Source organism: Leptidea sinapis, chromosome 16 (genome assembly GCF_905404315.1).
Source record: "Leptidea sinapis chromosome 16, ilLepSina1.1, whole genome shotgun sequence".
Taxonomy (NCBI): Eukaryota; Metazoa; Arthropoda; class Insecta; order Lepidoptera; family Pieridae; genus Leptidea; species Leptidea sinapis.
Genome location: NC_066280.1, coordinates 7295428 through 7317450, shown reverse-complemented (window position 1 = coordinate 7317450; position 22023 = coordinate 7295428). Strand labels below are relative to the sequence as shown.

Below are 22023 nucleotides of genomic sequence, written 5' to 3'. Positions count from 1 at the left end.
TAAATAATTATTTATTTTATTTCTTTGGGATAACAAACAGTTCACACAATATATTTTACAATTTCAAAGTACAGTATTAAATTATATTTTAGTGAGAAACCACACTCTTATCCACATGTTGTTTTTATAATGTAACTACTAACTAATACGTAATGAGTAAGAAAGATCAACAATTATTAAAATAATAAGTAAATGCAATAAGAAGAAAGAAATACAAATCTAGAAGTATTAAAATTAAATTATGTACAAAATTAAATAAAATTATAGAAAAAAAAGAACCGCCTTCAAAAACACAATTTCTAAAACAATACGTATAATGTGCACTAAAAAGTATAATAATAATTGCGTGTTTTAATACAATCTAATTAATTAATCTAATTCTAGTTACGATTATTGTTATTTTTGGAATCGGTGTCCTTCCGCCGCGACCCGCTCTCGCCTCTCGCCTCCTCACGACTCAAGCACATCTCACCTATAACTATGTATGTAGTAACTAACCTATCTTGAATGACACTGACTCCAAAAATTACAATAATCGTAACTAGAATAAGATTAATTAATTAGATTGTATAAAAATACGCAATTATTTTTATACTTTTTAGTGCATATTATGTCTATTGTTTTCGAATAGTATTTTTGGAGGCAGTTGGTTTTTTGTTATTTTTATTTATTTTATGATTTTTTGTGAATTTGATGTACACAAACTAACAATTTGTCTATATATGTGTAAATATACAAAAAATTTCAATGCAGCAATAAACGTAAGTACTTTGCAATTTGATTACATCCGTTACTTTGTCATGGATTCCGTAATCAGAACCTAACCAAACTCTCACCTAACTATCTTTGAAGTATATGCTTTCCATAAAAAGAATGATTGAAATCGTATGGCGCGATATTGAGTTATTCATAAATTTATCATCCACTTTGCTATATGTATGTATAGCAAAATTTAAGACTTTTATGGTTTTCTCATGGATTCCATTGTCATTGTCATCTGGACCAAATTACAATGGGACCACTCGGGAAGCATCAGCTTTCAAATAAAAAAAAAATATCAAAATCGGTTCACCCAGTCGAAAGTTTGCATTGAAATTTAGTTTGGGTATTAAAAATTTCACAATACCAAAACTTAGCTCATCACGCCAAGGGCCTTCAAATATCACTCTACAATTCTGCTTTCTAGTTTTCCTTCCTCATATTTCGATGGAAACTTCAGCAAAAGTTTCGCTCAAATCCCACAAAATATAATACTTCAAACATATTTCAGAACATCTCACTTGAGACTTTATTTGATAGTCGTATTAAAGTTTGATGCATAAGGTATTAATTTTAAAATTATGTTTATACATTACACATACAACCAGATGTCAGAACTTTAGCCTTTGTTGTTATTGAAATTCTATGCTCTTATATCCGGATTTATTGATCACACAGAACAATAATTAAACTAACTAATTGTATCTATCTAAGAACTTTATTTTATGGTAAAATCTTTCTAAATATTATTTACTTAACAATATGAATTTATTATACCTAATTGAATTTTATATCAGAAACTAACCAGTTGGGCTCGATGATGTCATTGACATATTTTATTCATAATTTAGAGTCATTGATCAACTTGATTTTATTTTTTTATTTTTTCTTCGAGTACTAGAGAAGTACGTATATAAAACAAAATACTTAAATTACATTACTTGCTACGCCAGATTAAAAACCAGAGCGGTACCGATCCTATGAAGAGTCAAGTAATTGTAAACATGAAACGGAAAACCGGAAACACAATGGTAGATTGTTAGGTGGTTACTGAAACATTCCTACCAGCTAAATTATTCTAGAATAAAAAGTTATACATAGCCGTAGAAAAATAAAACTACAAACTCTTGATCGAAAGACATCACGTATGAAATGCTCGTTACAATACCAGGCATGTCAAAAAATAATATTCAAATTCAAATTCAAATATTTTTATTCAAAACAGGATTTAAAATCACTTTTTGAACGCCAAAAACTACCACCCTTTCAAAAGAGACTGCCTCAGACCCGAGAAGAATGGGCGCAAGAAACTCAGCGCTATATAATATGCTTTCAATGTTATCATATGGAATAATAGATACTGATCTGAGAAAGAAGAAATAGTACTAAAAGCTCATTTCCAATTATTAGTAATCATCATAAATTATTATTCAGTTCCGTGTCATTTTAGTCGATTTCCTTCTACGCGGTACTACGCTGCTACGAAATAATTGTAGACTTAATTGGTCGTAGTAAAAATATTTTCTGACGTTTATATTGCTAATTTTAATAAATATATTAATGTACATGGTTTTCTCTTCCAATATTATATTGCACAGATAATTTTAACTTGTTTTTCATGCATGTAAACAATATAAGCGCTCCGTGTATATAAAAACATTTTTTGCTGGTAATTTTACATCACGTTGGCGTCAAGAATATAATGATAAGCACAATGTACAAGTAATGTAATAATTTTTAAGATATAATATACAAAGGTATCAACTTTACAAGTCGACTTATCGTAGAATTTATAATACATTAATTGAACCATGGCAGAAGGTCGAGGTCATTTGAAAACTTGTACCGAATCACCGGGGAACCACTCTAAAAAGATTATCAAAGTTACCAAGTAATGGTAAATTTAATATTTACCATTTGATAGATTGGGAATATTTTATATTTTTCAAATGTAAGAATGATTAGTTGCATTAAGACTTTAATTTAAAATATACAAGTTTGTACTTTTTGATGGGTTACAAGATACGGTGTAAGTTAAATACTAAGTCAACCCAATACAAGAAATATTTTATCACCGGATATGTAGTTGGCTACTGATAGAATATCATTGAAATACCTAAAGCTACAGGACCTCAAAAAAGTGATTTATTTGAAAACAGAGCCCCAATTCAGTCAATATTTTTTGACCAATTTTTTTGAACTAGCAGATAAACTGCGTCAGCTTAAATGGTGGTGCTTCTATCATTCAGGCTATATATGATATGGGGTATACCTTCATATACATATGTACATACTCATATCTCCAACTAGGCACCATATTATAAACTATTGTAGCGTATAATAAAAGGGCTTATAATCGCAAGACAGAGTTATCAATTAATACCCGAACCTCAAACATTGCAATATCTTCTTAGTATAGAACTGTAAGGTTCAAACTACATCAAAAAAATTATCTTGAAGATCTTGCTTAGCTCGATAACTACAAAATCAATCAACCATGATATTAAATATAGTATAAGTCATTAGTTATTTTTTTTCCATATGCCAATTTATACTAGATAGGTATAGGTAAACTTTCTAGAAACTTTTAATTTCCAGACACGATGTGCGATAGCGCATGTGTTGACAAGTGTCACGCATGCGTGCCGTGGTGACGTGACGCGGGCAAGTGTCACGTCGTCTCGGCCGCGTGCTAGTCGCCGGCCGGAGCACGCCAGACAAGCCGTGCCTTGAGCGCCGCCGCGTAAACAATCACCATGTACTTATGATAACGCGGCGATCGAGAAACGTGTTTATTTCGAATTTAAAATATAATTTCAAAACGCGGTGTGTCTTTGTGAACGTCTAGAGTATTTTTTAACTAGTTTTTATAATATATCGCGAGTACAAAATTTAATTCCATTGCCTTCTTGCATATAAATAGTGATAGGAAAGCTTGATATAAGTAGATAGTCGCGCTAGCTAGATATTTAGAGGAATAGGAATTTTTTACTGAAAGATTTAATAAAATAGCACAAATGTCGCTGATCTGTGGAGGTGAGTCGACTTATTGGGTTGTGTTTGCCGTGAGATGTTCATTTTTAAGATAGGTTTGATTGACGCCGCGGAGATTACGATCGTATTAGTAGCAAAACCTTTTTATAAATAAAGCTTAGGTGAAAAATCCGTCACACATGCTGTTTTAACCCCAACATTAATTCATCAAGAAACTTAATTTATTAGGAAGCAATATTTAGTTTTGTTAAATATTTCATCGTCAATTTTCAAAGCCATACCATTATAAATATATATGTTATTGTTGATATTATTATGTTTGTAGTTTCTGATTTCTGCAGTATATCTATCATCTACAAAATATCTTTAGTTAAATTTTAGTTCCAGTTTTATTGCAATAACAAATTTCTTGATTAATAATAATAATAAGGCATGGAACATGATGTATTGCGCTACATTAATTAGGTGGTACGTTTTAATTAAACTTACGGCATTCATTAAACAAACGGGAAACGTGAAATTTTAATTATAGAAATTATGTGCGGTGAATGTTAAGCAGAAAATATTTGAAGTGGTTTTGGCTTTCTGCTATCTTTAAGAACGTTTTAAGGATGTTTTAAAGACTCCACAGGCTATATTTTAAGCTTTACAATCTTATACCAAGGAAAATTATTTGTTTATACTTAAACATTTTTATTATTATTATTATTTCTGTTTCACATTTATTAATGAAAATATAACTTTATGAGAATATTACTACTATTGAAATATAATTATTAAGTTTCATGTCAATGTGAACAACTAACATTAATTATAGATTAACGCTTTGAAACAACTAATCCATATATAATACATAACATATCATTCGATTATTCTTCTTATGATATTTTTGGTCTATATTCTAAGACATATTTTAAAATTATATTCCTCTCAATATTCCCAATTGAATGAAGAATAGAAGAGAGGTTGAATAAGTAATCATATCGTAATACTAATTTTGGAAAACTATAAAATATATGATTTTACCCGTTAATGTGGTCAAAATCATTAGATTAAGAAAATAGAAGTGAACTCGAAAATTTCCGTTACTATTATAATATCATGTCACAGTGGTCTTGTTCACTAACGTATCATAAATTAGAAAAAAATTACAGTTTTCTTTAGCATTGACATTATGGCTATATATTAACCTTATGAAAGCCATTAATAATTATACTATTTAGAAATAAACCGAAGAAAATAATAAAATATATATTTAATAGTAACAAAAAACTATCCATATTATCTATTATCAGAATACATGTTTTCAATATAATAAAATTTCTAGTAAGGACAGTTAGGACCCACATTGTGTGTTTTAGGCTAAATAAGTGTGGTTGGTAAGAGTCGCATTATTGATAAAATCGATGTTAATGATTGAAGTTTGTTTTGTTATCATTTCTTATTATAGTTTGTTTGACTAAAAATACCAGACAGGTGGTAAATACTAAGAGCGTAGTGATGATATTTAAAAGGTGAACGGTGTGACAGTTTTAGATCGATTGCTAAAGGAATTTATGGTTTATTTCAGTTGTGTATGTAATATTAATACTGATATAAGTAGAGATGAAGTAGGCATTCTAACACAATGAAAAAATGGCTGGATATAGACTATTTTCAGAAAGAAACATATATAAAAATTACCAGCAAAGCTCGAAGCAACAACTGATATCTCGATGAACTGATCTATTTTGGTATTAGTTTTCAGTTTATTATTCTCAACGATTTTTACTTATTATTAATGTGATATTATGAACGCTAATAATATTTATGATATTAAATACATAATAATTTTCTTGCACTAATATGGTTTTTACAAAATAAAAACAAGTAATACATTTTATTCACATTTAACATCGATTATAACTTTATGAACCAATATTTTGTTAAAAACTCCTACACAACTAGAAAAATGTGATAGAAATAAACTTCATCCTGCTTATAATTAATGTCTGGCATCGTTTCACACTTAACTTATATTTATATTCACGTTTTCAGTTTGTCCTTCTTGGTAAATATTCGTGGATATCAAGGTTAAGGATTGTTGGGCCTCTAATTTTTCTCGTATTGACCGGCAATATGACTTGTTGGTCTTGAAACGGATTATAAGTTCGATACTTAATATAAGCACGTCAAAGTATTAGTAAAAAATAAAAAGTAATAAGAATTTAAGCGCCCGTTTCACACTCTGACTTTATATAATGCATCTATTTAAAATTTTGATTAAAAACAGCTTAGACCAAATTTTTTGATGACCCTTCTATCATGTTGTGGATTTCCATGATATCTTTAATACATTCTAACCTACTTACTTGAAACAAGTTTAGAAAGCCTAGGTCTAGAAACCTTAAGTAAAGATTTTATTAATAAAAAAAAACTTTCAGTATTGAAACTTTCTGCTTCAATTTACCGCTTAAATATTCATTTACCATTTAATAAATGAAAACGAAAAAAATATTTACGTAAAATTATTAGGTATTTGTAAATACAATATAATATTTCAACTACAAAAGCAAGTGCGCAAAAGTAAGAAAAAGTAAACTACGTAATCAACGTAAAATTGTATTTTTGCAAAGCAAATTTTAAGTTACACTTTCTATTACTTAACACATTTTTAATTAACGAAAACAATCACTGTAAATATCTGCGTAATATTTCGTGCGAACGGTGACAAGTTAGGACAACGTTTCCGCGCCCGACCACAATACATCAAACAAGGTGACCGATATAAATAATTCTGACAAAATGTATTAGATGATTTAGTAAACTCGCTGTCTTAGCCGAGAGTATTTTAGCGGCAACTTTTCAGGTTTTAAATAAAGATATATTTTTCACCCTTTTAATTTTTAATAGCGTTTAATGTAAGCTTATTTTCTTGAACAAGATTAATTTACTTATTATTGTTTTGTATTTACTGATATTAAATATTAACTAGAGAATATTATCTAGTGAAGTGATATTATTTAATTCAGTACTGGAGGGTGACCTTTCGCCGGTTCGTCTGGGATGAATCTGATAGATCAAAATATATTTAGTAATAGATAGACCATGGTACTGTGAAATATTTAAATAATGTATATTGAACTAATGTGACTATTTATAGAATTTTTTTTTTACAAAATTTGTTGAGGAATGAACGTCGCTTTTTTAACCCTACTTTGCTATTTGCAAGTATAAGAATATAAACAGGTGTTAATTCAAATTAAACAAGCTTATATGTGTCGCTAAAAGCATTCTATTATGACATTTTTTGATTCAGTTCAGCAATTCCTGAGATTTCCTGAGATTTTTTTATTTTATCTTTAATTAAGTGATACAAATACCTAGCATGAAATAAAAATGATCAATTTTGAATTTATATTTATAAATCATATACATGACGGGAGAGAGAGATATCTTATTACGTAAATAGATAAAGTTTATTAGAATCGAAGTTAAATAAAATATGCAGACAAGGCTACTGCAAAAATATTTTATTAATTCTCTCATACCTATATAGAAGTAGAAGTAGAAGCATATACATCGCCCAACTAAAGTCTTACTAACTCGACCCAACCGAGTAGTAGGAATAACAAGTTTATGTTTGTTCCTCTTGTTAACATTATGAATGTCACAGTTTCTAGAAAATTGCTCGATGTGCTTATGAACATACAGAACATTATCAAAAATGTATTGAGAAGCAACGGTCAAAATGTTTATTTCTTTGGAGCAAATGTTAACGTTGCTGATATATATAGATATGGGATATTTTCAGCACACATTGTTATATCGTGAACAATTATTTTCGAAATTACGTTTATTTGTTTGTACCATTGATCCGGCTTTTTTGAGACCGTTTAACTAATTAGTTCAAACTTACGTATTGGTCATTTGGTTGATATTAGGAATTTTATTAATTTCAATCATTGCTTGAATAAAAAAGACGCAAAATTTTATTAAAATAATTCATAAGTGTTCAATCATTTTGAATCGATTTAAGTATAAACAAATGAAGTCATAGGCAAAATCTCACAAGACGTAAATCTCGTTATAAAATTCAATAATTAATTTAAATTTTGTAATAACTAAATAAAACAATTCATTAAGCCATTTACAAGAATAAAGGTCTTTGTTTATATCTGTTATAAAAACTTCATTTTGTCTCACACAAACGTCGACAAAGTAATACTCGTATATAATGAAATGAAACGCTCAATTTAACAAATATAGATCTCTCTTTGATGTCTTCGTATATTGTGATTTTGAACGGAAGCGCTTAATCCGCAAATCTCTTAATGTGACAACCGTAATGATGTGGTAAATAATGACAGTGTGACGAATAACGTGTTAGTGATTGTTTCTCGTGGATTGACTCAATAAATACACAGATATATTTAAAAATAAATATGTGTAAGCGGATATGAATGATATTGGATATTTGTGTGTTAGTGTTCATAAAATTTTCAGATAAGCTTAGCGAGTGATGTGTTTTTAGCTATAAACAAAATTTTATTTTTATGGCAAGGCTTTCTACCGCTATATAATGGTATAACAAAGATCTTAGGTGGGGCGTAGATAGAAGAAGTTTTATGTAGAAGAAGTAGGAGCGTCTTCGGGTTATTTTCTGGTGAATCAACTGAAAGACTAAGAGATTTAAAAATTACGTATTATCATGTTTATATTTAAAAAAATACCTTTAATGAACTTATTTTTTGGTGGTTACCTCAGCGGTGATTTATACCATGGCAGGCATAATACTTTTGCAAATTATCTAAATAATACGTAGGTGTTAGTCATAAAGATAAATGTGCTGTACTTATGGTAACTAACAGGACACTCTCTATGATCTTTCTATGACTTCTTCAGAGCTGTTGCAAATACACCTTGAATTAAACTTTATACATAAGTACAACGGAGGAGAGACTGTGATAAAATGATTTAATGAACATATTATCAAAGTATTTCAAAGTCTTAACACAACGTCATGCTCGGAAGTGTCATTGCAGTTGTGAAAGTTCAGTTAAATTGTTGAGTTTACACGCGAGTAGTACTAGATGAAAACACACAGTATATTGTAAACAGTTATGTAACGTATGATGATATAGTCTTGGTCTATTATAAATAATTACTTATTCATTGAATATTGGTTCACCTATTTGGTGCTACTTAGCAGTTTAATGTATGACAAGAATTGTATGCTTAAAGAAGATATTAAGATCTACTTTTGACATAACATACAGACTTTATTTCATTTAAGATACATCAGTGGCACAATAACATTTCACGATATGTTGAGCTTTTATGAAAAGTATAGACATGAAACTCTTTTTTACTTTCGTTTAAATCAAATCTGACAGCATCATAAAAGGCATAAAAAGGCATAAAATGCATTTATTTCCTCAAAATTGATTCCCTTAGAATTATTTTTGATGTCATTTCTAATAACTACTAGATACTACTACCGCTTCGGAAACAAATGGCGCTCTGAGAGAGAAGAAGCGGCGCAAGAAACTCTCCCAGCATTCTTTTTTTGCGCTCTTTTCAATAAAAATATACAATATTGTACAGTCATTTCTATCGCTATAAAATAATCACAATCTTGTACCAGGCTGTCTGATCATTTAGATATTCAGCAGTGGAGTAATATGATTTACGACAGAGCCATTTTTTTTATAAAACATATAAATTTATTTATAGATAATGCCTGAACAGTGGCTGATACTTTATTATAGAAGTGTATACATTTACCCTTAAAGCTATCATGTATCTTATGAAGCCTACTAGAATTAGTTACAAGCAATCCCTTATTTCTAGTGTTATAATAATGAAACTCACTATTAAGAGCAAAAGGTGACATAGTTTTATAAATAATTTTAATTACAATTAATGTAAAGTGATGTAACAAAATATTCAAACTTTAAATACTCAATGACTTGCATGAGTAAATAATGAAAAAAATATTAAATAGCTTACAAAATTTTCAAAAGTTATTGAGTTCAATGCATCAATTAACAAGTACTGTACATAATATAAACGATAATAAAAATATATGTAAATACAACTTAAAATAAATAAGATTTTCAAATATATGAAGAGTTCCCGATACTGGGAGCCACCATAAGTATATTTAACTTCTACCTATCGAATAATTCATGGAAATCTATTATACGTTTTAGTGTGTTCTTTTGTAGTATCGCATTTTTCTATTAATTAAAAGAAAGCTAGTTAGTAATTCTATGCATTTTTGATAAAATAATGCGGGAGTTACCTAGCAATAACTGATAACTTACACTTATCTAATTCCATACTATCTTTTGTATGAGATCCGTCAATCTACTGGATATAGTGTCGAATAAAGTTCACTCCATATTAATTTATTGAAAAAGTTAGTTGTAAAAAATATCATATTATTCTTGACGCCTTTAGTGAAATTAACTGCGTTTAATTTTAATTTGACCTTCTTTTTGATTGCATTATGTTTCAATAAAAGTTATTGTACAATATTATAAAGCATGGGAGTTCATTAAATTTGGTCACATATTAAATACGCTTCTATAATATGAATTAGCACACTATTAGTATTTTACTGTATTATCACAATCTAGTTAAGGAACAGATGTGAAATTGCTTTATAACTCGCGAATTATTCTTTTGTGAAAGTCGTGGCGGTTCAACTTGTACAGTCAAAGGCGAAATGCAAGAAAGTTTCACAACGGAAAAAGAGGTTGATTTGAAAATAATAAACTTTCAAGTTGATTATATATATTCCTGATTACTTTTATGTCAATTTTTCAATCATAACCTTAAGGTTTATTAAGATGATTAGATTCTATGATTGATTAATCATAGAATGATTTTAGATCATAGAATGATTTAGAATTTGAGCTTAAAATAAAAAATATTAAGTCTATTCTAAACATTAAAATATTTGTCTACAATTAAAAAACAACAATCGTACTGAACTTAAAGTTTAAGATAGTATTTTATTTGTATTCAGTAATAGTACAAGTAAACGAGTATTCAACAAATAAATAATAATTTATTGATATAAAAAATGCGATAATATATAAGGATTGTTACTTGATTGTAAAAAACACAGTATATTGAGAAATTACAAATATAAAAATAATTGTCAAGTTATAAAATATAGTATCAGTTATAAGTTACAGCGGTTTGTATATTTCTATAAATTTTTTGTTTTATATTATTGGTTTCATTATCATTAGAATAATATAAAAATAATAAGTAACCATGTTGATTTTAAGCTAATATATTTTTACAATGAGTGTACTCGAGCATTAGTTGGGAATTGAGATATCTAGAGAAATAAATGTCGGAACGGAAGCCAAAACTGGGAAATCCTTAGCCTAATGCGTGTTCGACTACCTACTTGCTGATCCCAATTGGCCTTTTTGGAAGATTAAGTTTTATTGCTTGAATCGAAAACAGGTTTGGAACATTATCAGTCTAACGACAGCTGTTTAAATACATTCAGGCTGGAATGCTTTAGATTTTGTTTACAGATTTACTTTTAATTTGTTTTACGAGTAATAAGTGAAAAATATCGTTGCAAAATTAACAGGACGTCTTATATTTAAATGGCGTTATTGAGAAAGACTTTAGATAAATAAAAACTGAAATAATTCGCTTTGGATAAAAAATACTAACACACTTAAGATGGAATTTTTCTATAAGAATATTTATTGTAAACAACGATCTTTCTCCGAAATTATCAAGTTGTTATAGACTTGCCAGTCGCTTAGCAGAAGATTGTTTCTATAAATTTCTTGGTTTGAATTAAAGTCACGAATGCATCAGAGTATTTCGTATTTTTTTGCAATTATCGATATAAATTTTTAAATGGATAGTGTATATGAACATCTCACGGCATCAACTATTCTTCAAATGGAACAATAATATGCTAATTGTTTCAAATAGAACAATTATTTTCAGACGCCGCCGGGCCGCTCATTTCCGATCCAATTTTGAGTTTATACAAATCACCATTAGCAGGTATAGTATTGTTATTCATAATATTGTATTCAAAAAAACACTATTTTTTAAATTAATATTTTATAACTATTCCTCCAACGATACACACCATTGTAATGTTTTTCAGAGTTTATGTATTTATAATATAATTTTGAACCCTTCGAAGGGGTTTCTGGTTTCTAAATTTGCCTTACATTCAATGTCTAGGTTCAGCACTATAAAAGCTTATAAACGAACCAAATCATATTAATATTATTATGTTACCATTAAACCTAATAAAGAAAAGAATTTTCTTAACTAATTGCAACTGTGTGGTTCAATGACGGTTGAAAATTGGATTCAGAAAACGTTAATCTCTAGACAATAAGTGCAGAAAATCTCGTTATTTTTGTTTTATGAGACTGAAAATTCAGTTTTGTTATATTTCTAAGCAACAGTCAGTTTGCACTTGGCGAAATTGTCGAGAGACGAAATGTTAGCACTAATGTAAATGGAGACAGAGTTACTTTGTTCTGTAATGTCTTGGGAAATTAAGACAGAGGGATGAATAACTATTTTCAACTAAAATATATTGTATTTTTAATGAAGGTGACAAACACTACCTGTGCTGTCAGTTATAAGTACGTCTTTCAGCTATGAGTAATGATATTTTTAGCCGACTTCAAAAAAGAAGGAGGTTCTCAATTCGTCGGTTTTTATTTATCTCTGTTACCTCAAAACTTTCGACTGGGTGAACCGATTTTGATAATTCTTTTTTTATTTGATAGCTGGTGCTTCCGGTGTGGTCCCATTGTAATTTGGTCACACAGATCTGACAATGGCATCCATGAGAAAACCATAAAAGTCTTAAATTTGCTATACAAACGTATTGCAAAGTGGATGATAAATTTTATAATAATTCAATATCGCGCCAACCGATTTCGATGATTTTTTTATGGGAAAGGATATACTTCAAAGATTGTTCCAAAATAACAATAACCGTAACTAGAATTAGATAAATTAATTAGATTGTATAAAAATACGCATTTATTTTTATACTTTTTAGTGCATATTATATATTGCTTTGGAATAGTGTTTTTGTTAAAAAAAAATTTATTGTAACATGATTTTGTACATTTTTGTAATAAAAAGTCACATACGCCAGTGAACTCAAGGAATTTAGGGAAAACATATCATATCACTATTACACTACGTCATCAACTGGCTTAAATTAATTTGCTACTTGATATATACTATTGTGTAGGCACATCTTACTTTCCTTAGCGCAACAACAAAATGTGGTACAGGTGTTATTCGCTACAAGTTTGTTAAAATTATAATAGTGCATTAGATTAATAAATTTTTGTTACAACACATATGTAAATAATTTAATTTAAATAGTTTCTTCTAAGTATTTAAACTATTTATACACTATTTAAAACTTTGTGGGAAACCTTTCATTTAATTAGAATGAAAACTTTGGTGTTGGAGTTACACTAGGAAGCTGAACCGCTTAAATGATGAATGAATGAAAAGAAACCACATGCTTTGTATATATACTTTTCCTTGTTGAGTAGATTCATTCTTACTACGGGGATGTGTCTTCTTTAATTAGTTAAAAAAAAACGTATTTCTGAATCATCATACCCTTCAACTATGACTCCTTGTTTTCTATTTTTTTGTAGTATTAAGATAGTTATAGTATGTTATCCTTAGGAGAAAGACATAATATGCCATCGCGGATTTTTCTGTAGACCTATATAAGATATATAATTCCACCATACATTATTTTGTTATATCTCAAGGGGCTTAGACGGCGTTTTCGTTGAAAGTTCTCAGACGATCTATTTTTTTCCGACACATCCAACAAATATCGTCAATATTTTCAAAAATATATGCAAACTTAAACAAATTAAATACTAACCTTTTCGAGAACCACGATATTCTTGTGACAGCATGAAAAATCGGTTCAGTGTTTTTTGAGTTTATCGCGAACAGACAAACAAACGGATGCGACGGAGGACTTTGATTTATAATTATACTAGCTGACCCGGCAAACGTTGTTTTGCCATATAAATTATTTTTAGAGTTAGACCGTTTATTGGAATTTTTTTTTATGAAATAGGAGGACAAACGAGCGTACGGGTCACCTGGTGTTAAGTGATCACCGTCACCCATATTCTCTTGCAACACCAGAAGAATCACAAGAGCGTTGCCGGACTTTAAGGAAGGTGTACGCGCTATTTTTGAAGGTACCCATGTCGTATCGTCCCGGAAACACCGCACAAGGAAGCTCATTCCACAGCTTTGTAGTACGTGGAAGAAAGCTCCTTGAAAACCGCACTGTGGAGGACCGCCACACATCTAGATGGTGGGGATGATATCCTAACTTTATAATATTAGTAGGATGTAGTGATACTACCTGTGAACTAATATTTTTTTGAACCTACTGCACCAAACCTAGATTTAGTTTCATCAAAAAAAACAATGCTTTTATGGCAACATTAAAGTACGACTTAATATAATGCTTTTCAGACACTATTATAGAGTATAGACTTTTCAAAGACTCAAGAAAGTATGTAAATTTTGTAATATTAGATAAATCGGTTACAGATAATGGTTGAAATTTAAAATTATCATCATTTGATGAGGGACGAGACGAGCAGGACATTCAGCTGATGGAAATTGATACGCCCTGCCCATTACAATGCAATGCCTTTAAGGATTCTTGGAAAACCCAAAAAGTCTGAGCGGCACTACAATTGTGCTCGTCACCCTGAGACATAAGATGTCAAGTCTCATTTGCCCAGTAATTAAACAAGCTACGGCGCCCTTCAGACCGAAACACAGTAATGCTTACAGATTACTACTTTACGGCAGAAATAGGCGCCGTTGTGGTACCCATAATCTTGTCGGAAAGGAGCCACCCACTGGTACTGGCCTTATCGGCAACACATGAAAATTAAATAAATTAACAAAAATCTTATTTTGGAAATTGGAAAATGGAATATAAAATTAATGTACTGTCATTTAGTCCTCGATAAAACTACGAAGTTTGAACGAAACTGGCCGTTTTAAGTGGGTCTTAAACGTGCCCAAATGAGTCGATTACAAACAAACATACATACAGGTGAAGCTAATAAAAAGCGTATAATAAATACATTTAATTAAAACAAATGGATCCTATTCAAGTCGAACGGTCATCACAGATAAATGTGAATCTATAATATCACGGTTTGTTAATCTGAGCCCGTTCTATCGTTTATCAATGAGCTTCGGATAATGGCCGAAATTTTATACAAATTTGTGGAGCTCTCCGGATTACTGGCTATTTATAGTCATAAGCTATTGTTTGAACAACTGCTTCAATATTTGATCAAATTGAACAAATCCTCTCTAAAGGCTTTTTGCGTTCGATTCGCTTTGTAGCGGTAATTATTACGGTATTTCTAGGTTTGAAATTTTCTCTTTTCTATAATAGGAATAGAAATATATTTAATTTTATTGTTAAAATGAAGGTTTTTATATGCCAATAATAGGTTTGGATGTTTAAAATCTTGAAAACGCAATACGAGCTTTCTTGAAGGCATTTTTGGTCTAATTCTATGGTTACATTGGTTACGTAACATATTATTTTATGAAAGGAATTTTGTAACCATATAGTCTGATATTGATAAAATGTGTTTTTAAATTACATTAAGGTAGAGTTAAGCTTAAATAAATTATTAAAAATAATTTATTAATTTTTATTTTTGATAGTTTTTTATTACGGCACATTATTGTACAGTTTGTACAAATAATATCACAATCTTACATTTTCTTACATTTGCATTATTTTCACAATAATAATATAGTCATTGATACACCAAAATGAAAGAAAACAGACAAACCTATCCAATTTCATTCATAAAAACGTAACAACACCCCAAAGTGACGTCACGAACGAAATATTATATTGCGGAACATTTCAAATACAACTTGGAAAAAAGGAAAATCTAAAGAGCTTTATCAAAGAGATGAGTCGTTCAAGATTATTGAGATGACAGGAAAAGGGCGGTAGCATTGAATAAATCGATTATTTTGTAGGTGCGCGATACTCCTGAGAACTTTACAGCAATACTATTAATGAGTTTCAACGCGGATTTTTTTTTAAATAATTCAAATTCAAATATGAGTTACACAGCTTATAAATCCTGATATATAACTTAGCCTTATACCTATGAACTATTAAAACATATCACTAAATTGTTGTTAAGCCTTATTATTTTCTTATACTTACCTATAATATAAAAATCGTCACATAAATGCAAGGTTTTTCGAGTAATTTTGATTTCAATTAAATTAACATTGTACGTGAAATAAATGACAAATAACTTGAAAGTATTTGAAATATTGTTTAAGGTTTTAGAAATTTTGATCGCATGTTTCAACTGATGTCTCTGCTCTGTGGCTACAAAAATAAATATTGACAGAGCAGTGGGAGGCTCCTTTGCACCGGATGCCGGCTAGATTATGGGTACCACAACGGCGCCTATTTCTGCCATGAAGCCGTAAGGTGTACGCAATACTGTGTTACGGACTGAATGGAGACTTAGCATCTTATGTCTCAAGGTGACAAGCGCAGTTGTAGTACCGCTCAGAATTTTTGAGTTCTTCAATAGCGGTACTGCATTGTAATGGACATGGCGTATCAATTACCATCAGCTGAACGTCCTGCTCGTCTCGTCCCAAATTTTAGAAGAAAGCATATTTATCATCTACAAATAATAATTAAGAAGTCCAACATGAATAAAAGTATTCGCTACACAAATATAAACGTTTTCATACATTATTCACGATAATCAATCCCAATACACCACAAAATGATATCCTTTAATCGAGCTGTCATCCAAAATGTAGGCCTGTGTATATTGTCATCAGGGCGGCTTGAACATCACCGCACTATTGGTCAGTATTACCTGCTAATAGTGATTTATAAAGCAGATATTTTTTGATTATTACATGTATAAATTTTTACTATAAAATGAGGAGGCTATAAAATATATATTTTATATTTAAGGTTTAATAAATCCTTCAATATATAGTTGAGAAGTCACTTCATTGTGTGTCGCTTCTATCAAATTTATTACTCTTTGACCTGATTCCTGCAGCCGAATTCCACCTTCGCTTCACACGCCACAAATAAGAATATCATCCCCAACATCTGTATGTGTGGAGTTCCTCCACAAAGCGGTTTGCAAAGAACGTTCTTCCATTTATAACCAAGCAGTGGAATGATATGCGGTATTTCCTTCAAAAAAGCGCGTATACCTTACTAGAAGGCTGGCAACGCTACTCTGATTTCTCTGGTGTTGCAAGAGAATGTGGGCGGTGGTGATCACGTACGTTCGTTTGCCCTCCTCTTCCATAAAAAATACCTTCGAGTAAATGTGTGAAACTCCACTCAATTTACGTTTTTAACGCATAACAATTTCGTACGATATAACAATAATTGTAATTTTAAAACACCAATGGCTGCCACAATTTTTGACTGACAAATTAAATATTTTCTATTGAAATACTTTTTGACTTAAAACGTCATTCTCATTGGTCTGTCATGTATAAAATTGTAATTGACTTTATAACAATACTAGCTGACCCGGCAAACGTTGTTTTGCCATATAAAGTATAATTCACGCGTTAGTTTTATAAGTAATAAAATATTGCCTATATTATAGCCTGTACATCATTTTGTTCTATTGTCAATAGTTTTTGCAGCGCACGCAAAAATAGGTTTTCGATTTTACACCTTGTGTTACAAAATAGCAATTTTATTACGGATCCCTTATTTTGAAAAAAAAACAAAGCCTATAGCCTTCCTCGATAAATGGACTACCCAACACTGAAAGAATCATTTAAATCGGACCAGTAGTACCAGAGATTAGCGCGTTCAAACAAACACTGCAGCTTTATAATATTATAGTATAGATTAATGTCCAGTATATTACTTTTGTTTAACAATTTGCGCCTCTCTTCCAAAATTTATATTTTAAACACAATATCATATTATGATAGTACATTCCATTCCAGTTTAAGTATTATGGCTTATGCATGACGGTTAGACTCTAGTCCTATTCCGCTACGGCTCTTTGTAACCTTACCATGACGACCGACATCTCTCCTGTGATTCATTTGATTTTTCAAGATAATATGGGCAGTGGTGACAACTTAGTGACAGCACAGTCATAGTGAAAGGGTTCCCCTTTGATTTATTTGGGTACATAATCATAATAAGCATGTGCAGCAAGAGAGATTCAGTTATTCTAGTTTTTCATCTTAATATATTGGACATTAATATTTTTATGAAGTGAATTACAATTTTATACTTAAATGATCAAATAAGAAAGTTTTATTTATTACATTTTACTTGCAATTTAATTTTTTATGTATTTATCTAATGATTTTTATTGATTGTTAGGGATTCTAGCCTTTCTATTAAGATTTTTGTAACAGAAAACAGCTTCCGGATTTTAGTTCAGCTACATACATTACTAAAATGTACATTTGATTCATTAATGTATGTTTTAATAGCTGATTTCATTAACACCAGTTGTCAATCAAGGAGGCTTCTCACTTTTATTATCTAACATTTCGTAAAATACATTCGCAAATGAGAATACAGTTTCCAGTTGAAAAAGTCAACACGCGACGTTTTCAATAAAGGCGATGAGGTGAAATCCATTTGGGCGCTACATAAAGCTGCAACACGTAACCGGTGCCAAGCAACACAAATACTTTGCACCGTTAAAGAAATGAAAGACCTATACTTGGATATGGTTGTTTTACTGTAATTTCTATATGAAAACCTCATAACCTCATAGCTAAGTAAGCAGGTAAGTAAGCCTGACTTCTGACCTGTCCTGGATTCGAATCCCGCACACACAATTATAATATACTTACTTGTCAGCACTTCAGGGTTCAGAAAACATCAGTAAGCATAGTTCCGTAAATAATTTGTTTGCGCAGCATTTAAGTTATTTATTTCAAACAAGATACCCACACTAATAGTCGTATGCATCAAATGCATATCTGTTTATACGGGTTTAAAATAATAGAGATACATTTATTTAATTATTCTCCAATGATATCGAAGAATGCCAGTTAGGTGGGTAGCACAGCGGCACCTGTTTTTGCCATAAAGCAGTTGTGTGCAAGCATTATTGTATGTATCTAGTAAAATCTATAGGCTAGTGAAACTTAGGATCTTACGTTTCATAGCGATGTGCGCAATTGGGATGCCGTTCAAAATTTTGGATTCGATTAAGAATTCTGAGTGGCACTGCATTGTGATGGGCAGGATGTTTCGTTTATAAGATGAACGCCTTGCTCCTTTCCTCATAATTTCTCATAAAAAAATGAAAACCAATTTGTTCGAAAAACAGCTAATTACGTTCAAGGTCGAGATTCCTTTACGCTAGAACTTTCGACATTCACTATGACCTTCGTAACCAATCCATTTATATATAATTAAACGTAGTTATGTATGTCTAAGTATGTGTAGTATATACCTAAACATATGAATTTTGAAAAAAAATATTTGTTGCTATGTATACGTAGCCAATTCACTGATACTTATAGTTATGTATGGTTAAGTATCTGTAGTTCATAAGCATGTGAATTTGAAATAAAAAAAAATATTTCTGTAATATAGTGTAACAAAAGATTTTGAATTCCAAAAAAAAATAGTAATAAATACGAATTGGATGGTTATGAGGTTATATGATGTTAGGTTATTATACTGGAATTATTATTACTGGGAAATATATAAATAATACTATTTTACAAAATGTTCAGATAATTCATTCTCTATTACACAAATAAAATTTGAAAAACAAAATTTTATGGACGATGCGGGACTCGAACCCACGACCTCCGGCGTACCGTGCCGGTGCTCTATCCAACTGAGCTAACCGTTCGAGTACAAAAAAAAAACATAACATATTGTTTAGATTTGCAAGAGCGACATCTCAAGTCAATTTCCTAATATGCAAATATTGGGGTTGAGCAGGTTATCAACTGTAAAGTAGATCCTGTAGATGAAGCCACAACCTGAGAGTTGAACAAAGTACTAGAACGGTTAGCTCAGTTGGTTAGAGCACCGGCACAGAACGCCGGAGGTCGTGGGTTCGAGTCCCGCATCGTCCATAAAATTTTGATTTTCAAATTTTATTTGTGTATTAATCCTAGAAGTGAGGGTTATCACTTTAAAAATATAACATATTGTTTACATTCTCTATTATGTAAATTATTGACGATGTGCTAACACTTAAAAAAGGTGAAAATAAATTTAGATTTTGAAGGAAATGCATAATAAAAGAAGAAATAACTTTAAAAAGCAGACTATCCAGTTTGCTGCGATGAAAAGTGTACTGGGTAACTGAAGATCAACTATCGATTTATTTCTATATCTGATTTCAAATTTATAGAGTTATAAGTTAAAAAGTAATTATAACCTCTCGTATTATGCAAGATTATACTTTACTCTCCATACATTCTTAACTTTGATCGTTAGCTCAGGAAAACTCGACAATTCTTCTTTGACTTTACTTATTCCATAGCATAGTTGCAACGGATAATGAAATTAGTTTTAATCGGATTATGTGTAAGCTTTTTCGTTCAAACTTTTTAAATTTAAATTGCTAGAATCAATATTGATAATGTATTTTTTTTAAATGGTATAACAAAACATTTGGTAATGAAATAAATTAAATCATTATTTATTTAACTAACACTAGTTTCGATGGTTGGACACGAGACGATACGCTTGTTGTTTCTTTATATCAAAAAATGGTCTCAGATGTTGCCAAGACTAGCTGAACAAATATCCAAGCAGACTTTCTGGAATAAGTGTGGTGAAAACAAATGCAAATTACCCTCACTTTTGGGATTAATCTGTACATAAACTAAATTTGTATAGTTACAACCTCCTCCTTTTTGAAGTGGGTTATAACTTAAACATTACAAAAAGAAACTTCTATTATAGGTATTAACATTTATTAAATTTTTAGTATTCCAAAACATTCAAATCAAATCAAAATCACTTTATTCATGTAGGTCACGGAAATGACGCTAATTCGTAAAGGGTTGAGCTAATGAGAAGAAGTAGCAAGAAACTCATTGCCACTCTTTTATATCTTCTAATTATTTAATCATTTTACTTCCAATTATTTCTTTGAACTTAAAACAAAAGTTTGATTTTAGAACGCTGTAAGCCAGTAATGGTAAAGTTATAAGATCGTTAATCGAATTTCGGCAACGTAACTTCCTGCGCTACTCGAGGGGATTAAGAAAAATTTCAATTACCCTATATTCGTCCCCAGCGTGGCCAAAGGTCGCTAGAATTTCATTCCGGTTTGAATAAAACGGAACACACTTTTAGCTAGTCATCAGCCGAGGATTTTGGAGCTTAACTTTATTATGTCAGAGATTATAGATCTAACTTAATATAAGGATATGCTTATATTACACGAAATAATGCAAGATTTTAGGGTAGGTTGTCGCATTCTTTCTTTCGTGCAAGCTTTCATATTACTAGTTTTTAGAGGTCCAGTTAGTTGCAGATTTCATCAAGGAATTAACGTTGCCTCATTTCATCCAATACTTCTATACGAAATCGCCCCTAAATAAATTAATATTATTACAGTAAATGTTTTATATATATAATGGTAGTTTTTAGGATCTGCCAATTAATCAAACGATAATGTGTTGCTCCAAAATAATAAAAGATTTATTATACTTTATAGTTTTTAACACACTTAATTTAAAACATCACCATATTAAAACAAACCTGAAATAATAAAAGAAACGACATTAAAGTTTATTCTTTAATTATGCCAACTCCTTATTAATTAATATTGATAGTTTCAACTTTCAATTCCAATCTTTAACCTCTAATCTTGTAAAATATGATAAAACTTTAAAACACAGACAAGACACATGCCACTGACATTGACAACAAATACATAAATGCTTTGACAGTCCTTTAAGCAGCACGGTAAAATTTACAATCAAAGTAATTAAGAAAATAGTAATGTATTTTCTTTACATATATTTAATCCTTGCCTGTCCATGATCAAACAATCTCTGTAATTATAGTTATCATTAAAGACTTGGAAAATATATTTAATATGGTGTTGGCTGCAGTAAGGTAAAATCAGCATTGTTATTCTAAATTCTGCCTTCAATAGGTACAATAAAAAAATAAAAAATAAATTGTACTTAGTAGGAGTATAAAGGGCAAAG

General features: G+C 30.4%; 1 protein-coding gene and 2 non-coding genes across 5 annotated transcripts in view; 2 read left to right on the top strand and 1 right to left on the bottom strand.

The window, feature by feature from the left end:
* Nucleotides 1–3476: 3476 nt before the first annotated feature.
* The window catches only part of LOC126968704 (CUGBP Elav-like family member 4), a 737944-nt gene continuing 719397 nt past the window's right edge, over nucleotides 3477–22023 (top strand). For all 3 annotated transcript variants that reach the window (XM_050813787.1, XM_050813786.1, XM_050813785.1), the window contains exons 1-2: nucleotides 3477–3795; nucleotides 11710–11784. In XM_050813787.1, coding sequence (XP_050669744.1) covers nucleotides 3777–3795; nucleotides 11710–11784 — 94 coding nt within the window. In that variant the 5' untranslated portion in view covers nucleotides 3477–3776. The remainder of the gene's footprint in view (nucleotides 3796–11709; nucleotides 11785–22023) is intronic.
* Nucleotides 19624–19697, bottom strand: Trnat-ggu (transfer RNA threonine (anticodon GGU)). The gene has a single exon. It is a non-coding gene; the product is annotated as a tRNA-Thr (tRNA).
* Trnas-aga (transfer RNA serine (anticodon AGA)) lies at nucleotides 19853–19926 on the top strand. Its single transcript has one exon. It is a non-coding gene; the product is annotated as a tRNA-Ser (tRNA).